Below are 6,859 nucleotides of genomic sequence, written 5' to 3'. Positions count from 1 at the left end.
TCAGTTGTAAAGCGTTTTGGATAAAACGCTATATAAATGCAGTCCATTTACCATCCATTTACCCTTTGCTAGAGGAGGCAGGGAACCAAGTTTGATACCTCTTCGCTCATCTCCTCCAATACTGGGACACTGCAGGGAGGGAGGACACAAAAATCAGTTTCAGGACCACAGTTTTGTGTTCTGAACTCAGGCATGTTCTATAAAGAACTAAGCAGAACGTTCTTTTCCAATGGTGTTTATTGGTGGCTCACAACCTGGATGAAAGGCAGATTAGATCAGTAGTCAGATCCTACTTCCCAAACCCATTTCTAATAGGAATTGCACCACAGCCCTATAAAACATGCTTGAACCTTCCCCCTCACCCAAATGCCCCCAGTATCACAAACCCTTCCACTGCCCTCAACTATCCTATTAAATAACATTATTCTTTCATTATGAAATTTGCCGCACACCATTATTGCATGCTTAATAGTCTCTGGTATCATACGCATCTCACACTACCCATCTACGTGTCTCCCCACCACCCACAAAGAAGAATTCAATCCAGTATGTCCCAACCTTATCCTGGCCAACATTACCTCCTCTTTCCTGTTTTTCCCCTTAACCTGCTTTGCTCTGACAAAGATTTGTAGTTGATGTGGCCATATGCCATCTTTGCCGTTGCTTTTGCTTAAGCAGAACCACTGAACTGTATAAGCACCAAGCTACCGGAAGAAAGTTATCACCTTTTCCGGTTTTCCTACCCGGAAGTGTGTGAGGCGGATTGGAGCTAGGCACTGCCTTGGGGCTAGCTCACAGAAGTGTTCGGCTTACTTCACGCATACAGAGCAATTTGAAAGGAACTTTAAAAGCAGTCTACAGAAATACTCGTTTCTGTGGACGAGATTGCAATTATTTTTTGGGTCCAAAATGGCAGAAGAAGAAGACGACACTGGGGTATGTTTAAGCATCCGATACAGGTCTTACATACAGCAGAGTAGCTAACTAGTGGGTACTTAATGTAAAGAAAGGTAGCTAACATGAACCAACATATGCTAACCAACATGTTTGGAAACACAAAACTGGGAGGTGACGTTTATCCTTACGTCCCGTATTTATTAACGGTAGAGTGTAGATATGCCTCGGCGATAGATGGAAAGCTGCAATTAATATCTGCATAGTCTACATAAAATCGGCAAAATAGTGGATGATGTGGTCTTCGATTTTTAGACACAGCCAACACGTCCATCGAACGAACATGCGCTTACAAGTTGCTTGTGTGGTCCTCTGAGTTACTACGCCGAGCTAGCATTTAATGAAGCCTAACGGTAAATTATCGTTTTAGAAACTGAAATGTTTGTAAATGATACAGGATATAGTTCGTTGGTCTTAGGGGTTGAAGTCTTAACTAGCTGTATAGCCTACCCCCTATCTCCCTGCCCCTTACATTTTTTTGTATAAAAATAAAGATTTGTCCCATGTTTCTTGGCAATTTGAAATGTCCAATCGTCCTAGCCTCTTCGGGAGAGCGAAGGTACGCTTGTGCTCTCCTCTGGTATGAGTCCCTGGTGGGCGATGAGACATCGTCATTTCAGACGACATCCCAACGAGACCCTTCCATCTCAAGGCGACTTGGCAAGCGTCCATCGCCCTACAGGGCTCCTGGGAAGTTACCATGGTCTATATTCCTTACCTGACCGTAAATTCACTAGAGCAGTGCCTTAACATATGTGCATATTGTCTCCAAGAGGGTCCGAAAGATAACCACTGGCGCTTGTAGACCTAGCTGATGAAACTATTGCGGATCTCCCCATCCACTGTCATGAAGCATAACATGCCTGTGATAGTGAATATGCAGTAATCATTATGCATTCAAAAGTTCAAATTTTTTATATATATATATATATATATATATATATATATATATATATATATATAGTGGGGCTTGTGTTTCTACTAAGCCCCAAAACAGCTTGGAGGGGCTGTTTTTTGGTAATGGAGTGCTACGTGTCACACTTTAACATGAATGTCGTAAGGACTAAGTTAAATTGAATCCTTAGTACTATATACATTTTAAAAAGCCTGGAGGAATATAAGATTTACTCTTTTGCCAGGATCCTTATAGTACATTTCTCATTAACCAGAGAAAATTATTTTGGTAACTGAAATATTTTGTGTGGTAAAAGGGCCACAATCTATAGTAAACCTATCTTTTTTTAATTTAATTTTAAGCCTTAGAAAGTGTAGTTAAATTGTGCCACAGTGCTTGCAGAATTGAAGTGGATCTTATCCTAAATAGACAAATAGAGACAAATGTTTGAATACCTTTTTTCTACCAACATTCTACCTGCTGAATTTGAAAGCAATACGAGGAAAGGCAGCACCGTCCAATAATTGAGGACACAGCCTCTGTCAGTTCAATAGCCTTTGTGCCTCAGCAAGGAGGGCTGCAGGTGGGTCTGACCCCACTGCTTCTGTTGTCAGTTGCCAAAGCAGTGGACCCATATAAAGGCATTTGAATATAGCAGTGGCTTTGATTTTGTTGCATTTTTTCCATAAATTTTCAGGAAGCGGTGTTTTACAGATGTTTAGACTGTATACTGACTGTGGGTAAGGTTTGAGTTTTTGGTTGTTTTTACTTTTAATGACTGTTAATAACAGTTTGACTTTTAAATGTGCCTTTTGTCATGTTGAGTATGGAGATCATTAGTCAGTATTGTTGGGCAGTTCAAGGTTGGGCCTTGATGGGTTTTAGAGTACACTGCTGTGCCCAGTGTTTCATGGTGTTGTTACATGAGCTGTTTGGACACTGGGTTTGCCCCTTGCATCTGAATTTTGAGTTGTAATGATTTATTATACCTGTAAAACTAATGTATTAAATTTACACATGCATGTTTATCCCCCTAGTTTGACGATGATGTTGATGATGGTGGAAATGGAGCAGATGGGGGCCACGGAAAAAGAAAGAGGCTTTTTTCCAAAGAGCGTGAGTCCCTTAAAACACAAGGCTACTTTTCTCTCTGAGTGATAGACAGCCCTTGGGGTGTATATCCAAAATGACAAATGTCCAGATTTTTTTTTTTTTTTTTTAATTCTCACTTTGATTGTTGTCCCACACAAGGATGGATAGCTATGAGGTACACACTTGCCTGATAGCTAGCTATCAAGTAGTCTGTTTGTAGATGTTTATTTCAGATTACATTGAATAGCACATAGCAATGTACTTGCCAAAACATTATGTATTAAAAATTGAATACGCAGATGAGGAGCTCAGGCAGTGCAAGGCTGAGTCAGGTGCAGTTTTCTTTGTGCGACACTAAACATGTAAACACATGCTGTATTTTTTTGTGATTCTAAACCACACCTTCAAAGATCCCCCCGAATAATATAGCCTGATGCTGAGAAACATAATTTCATTTGCTGTCAGTTGCTGTAGATTTGTATACAAACTGATAGCTATTTAGAAAAACAGACATTTTCTCCATTCTCAGGTGGTGTGGTATTGGTGGTGTGGACCAGGATAAGCGGGCATAGTTAATGGATGGTTGGAAAACAAGTAAAATCAATTTATGAATAAACTTTAGTGTGGATGCTTCAGCAGTTTTTTAACTGTTACCAGATTTATCACCATACATTACCTGTAAAGGTTAGGGGGCTGTAGCAGCCTAACCTTATGACCATTAGAAGCTAATGGGATTTTGTAGACTATGTCACCAAATTGTGCCTTTTTTCCACTTCCAAACATCTGGAAAAAGACTTTATACATGAAATGTACTTTGCCATGGTGAATATTATAAATTTGGAATGACATGTCTAGCTTAAAAGCTGTAAGGGTTGTACTGTGCTGAAATTTAGGTGGAAAGAAAATAAGAAATAGAATGTAAGGTTTATGAATAAACTTTTTATTGTGGTTGCTTCAGCAGTTGTGTATAGGTAGCACTAGCACAATTGGCATTCATCCCTAAAGATATTGTTTAATATTTTTGTACTGGCTGCACAGGGATGAAATTGGTATCAAACGTATTGTCTAACTATGGGTAAGATAGTAAAAAAAGTAAAAGATAGTAAAAGTGAATTCTCCAAAAAGTTGGACTGTCCCTTTTAAGAAACCACCCATTTTGGGTGACTGGCTGTGTGAAATTTGTAGACATTTGCTAATTGAGTTGAGGTCATTTGTTACTAAGGCTGCATCGGTAATTTTATTGTTTGAACCATTGTACCCTGTTGAGGGAACAGGGTATTTGAGGACGTAGCATATTACAATCTAACATGTTGGTCATGGAAAATAATTGTGTAGGAAAATAACATCATCTGTTAAATTACCTATTTATGATTAACTATTTTTTGGTTCAACTTTGATGAATAACCTTTTATTTTTGCATTCCCTCCCACAACAGTTCGATGCATGATGTATGGATTTGGTGATGATCAAAATCCATACACTGAATCTGTGGATATTTTGGAGGACCTTGTGATTGAATTTATCACAGAAATGGTACGTCTTTTTTGAGGCATATTTTGTAATGTTGGAAAATAGCTTTCATGTCATCTTGTGTGCCAGCATCTAATGTTGCAAGTGTCCTGATCTGTTTGTATATCTTCCAGAATGTTTGTTGTATCTTTTAAGATGGAAAATCAACAACAAATGTTTTCAGAAAGAAGTCGGCATATATTTTTTGGACCCTCCTAATGGTTTTTGTTCCTTTATGTATACTTAATGGATTAGAGCACATGCTGCACCATGGAATAAAGTGGTCTACATATAGTTATTATTAAACAATTACTTTTCCCATTTTTTAACAGGACATTGAATCACAGTTTATTACAAATCCTAAACTTGATTAGTTTGGCTATGTAAAAATACTAAGGGTCAGTGCAATAATTTATTGCAAGTTACTTCTTAATGAAAAACTTCACTGGTTTGGCTTTACCATTTGAGCTCTTCTTTTTTTAGTAGTTAGAATGTATTGACCTCCATATGTTGTCAGTGAATACGGTACATCCGGTGTATATGGGAATTACAATTCAAGGTCGCCAAATGGGGTTAAAGTTGCTTGTAGCAGAAAATATCAGCCTGTTTGGTGGGCATTCCCCTGAATGTCAGTTTCAGGTCAGGTCATACAGGTCAATTTCAGATTTGAATGCAGGGCCATATCTTATCTAAGGTTAAAAAAAAACAAATGATGCTTCACATCCCCTTTAAAATACTGTGGCCGATAATGATTCTGAATGGCTACTGAATTTCTTCATCCACTGCTACATTATCTCAGAAAAGTTATCAGGCATCTTCAGGCACTCTGGGTATTACACTGCCAAGAAAATGAATGTACAAATGGTGTGAATGCTGCTCTTAATTTGAAATTCAATTTTGAAATGTTGTTTCCTTTTTAAAGACACACAAGGCTATGTCAATTGGACGGCAGGGTCGTGTTCAAGTGGAAGACATTGTTTTTCTCATCCGGAAGGACCCCAGGAAGTTTGCCAGAGTAAAGGATCTCCTAACAATGAATGAAGAACTAAAGCGGGCCCGCAAAGCCTTTGATGAAGCCAATTATGGATCATAGTGGAGTCGTCGCCTTGCATGTTTTTTTAAAAGAAATTAGGCATTTCATTTTTGGAGTCACTTATGTTGTGATTAAAGTATTCAGACAACTTATTGCTCTTTGTTATTTACTTGGAAACCATATTCCCTGTACAAAAGAACGGTTGTAAAAGGGGGGAATTTCTTGTGAATTTAGAAGCTTTCCAAGTGCGTTTTTCTGAGAAATATTATCTTGGGAACCCCCCCAATAATATAGCCTGATGATGAGAAAAATCATTTAATTTAATTAAGTTGGGGATTACATAATGTGATTGGAATATAGGCCACGGATCAGTAAGGCTGAGCATTTGTCACTGAAGTCATAAATGTCCCAACATTTTAGTGATTTATGCAATTTGTTTGGGCAGTTTTGGGTGGGAAACTGTCAAACTTAACTTAGCCTATATGGTGTTATTTGTATAGGTGTACGCATTTGAGCAACAGCCTATTGCCAAGTGCTGGGAGAAACAAAGTGCGACAATGTGGGGTTATACAGATGAACATGTCCTGGGTCCTGACCTCTCAGATGAGTGATTAGTTCAGGGTAACAGTGATGCAGCATCATGCATGCACAGATCCTGAGTTCATCAAAGGTCTACTGGATTGTGATATTTCTATGTTATGCATTATTTGTAAGATTACATTTTTTATGCATTAACTGAGATGGTTAGTATTCATTTCAACGTAATACCTAACCATTGATAGTTTGCTACCTAACACATTAGATTCCTGTTGAAGCTAAACATACTTAAGTGCTTGAATGACTGCATGCTTGACTATTCAGTAAAAGATTAACACATTATGAAGCCTTTCAATATATAGGAATAATCTCTTCAACTGGGTTACAATTCTACTTAAGTAAAACACTGCAGTCACGCCATCTCCACTTTGAAAAAGTTCGGTCATACTATCTGCATTTAAAGTTCCATAGCACTGTCTACATTACTCTTTACGGTAACTCAATTGTGATTTCAAATGTACAGATGAAGTTCCTACTTGCACTTTCAATACTCCAAAATATAATTAAAACAAAAAAAAAACTTCAGTATTAAATACTGCAAAATGGAGAGTTGAATAATCCAAAATGGCAATTAAATTCAATGCAGTACATCTTTGAACCCCATATAATTGGGTATACATGATATCACAGGATGAACAATTGAGAGCCACACCCTTTCTCAGAATCATCATACCGCTATTAATTGCACAGATAATATTTATGTTGTGATGTCAGCAGGCATACTGAATTCAATCAATGCACAGTTTATTTTTCTAACCCCAGGTTATCACGGGATCTCT

General features: G+C 38.0%; 1 protein-coding gene across 1 annotated transcript; it reads left to right on the top strand.

Moving 5' to 3' along the window:
- Window positions 1-721: 721 nt before the first annotated feature.
- On the top strand, window positions 722-5,635 carry taf13 (TATA-box binding protein associated factor 13). The gene is made up of 4 exons (XM_035433793.1): window positions 722-936; window positions 2,887-2,965; window positions 4,377-4,474; window positions 5,373-5,635. The coding sequence occupies exons 1-4, from the start codon at window positions 910-912 to the stop codon at window positions 5,541-5,543; spliced, it is 375 nt and encodes a 124-aa protein (XP_035289684.1). The 5' UTR covers window positions 722-909; the 3' UTR covers window positions 5,544-5,635.
- The last annotated feature ends 1,224 nt before the right edge of the window (window positions 5,636-6,859 follow it).

The sequence above is a fragment of the Anguilla anguilla genome, chromosome 9 (assembly GCF_013347855.1).
Source record: "Anguilla anguilla isolate fAngAng1 chromosome 9, fAngAng1.pri, whole genome shotgun sequence".
Taxonomy (NCBI): Eukaryota; Metazoa; Chordata; class Actinopteri; order Anguilliformes; family Anguillidae; genus Anguilla; species Anguilla anguilla.
The sequence above is the reverse complement of the archived record's forward strand: the minus strand, read 5'-3'. Positions and strand labels throughout refer to the sequence as shown.

Excerpts from the sequence above, each read along its gene's own strand:
- taf13 (XM_035433793.1), top strand. The coding sequence starts at position 910 with ATGGCAGAAGAAGAAGACGACACTGGG. Across the intron at positions 2,966-4,376 it reads GAGGCTTTTTTCCAAAGAGC|TTCGATGCATGATGTATGGA; the intron begins GTGAGTCCCTTA and ends CTCCCACAACAG. Across the intron at positions 4,475-5,372 it reads TTGAATTTATCACAGAAATG|ACACACAAGGCTATGTCAAT; the intron begins GTACGTCTTTTT and ends TCCTTTTTAAAG.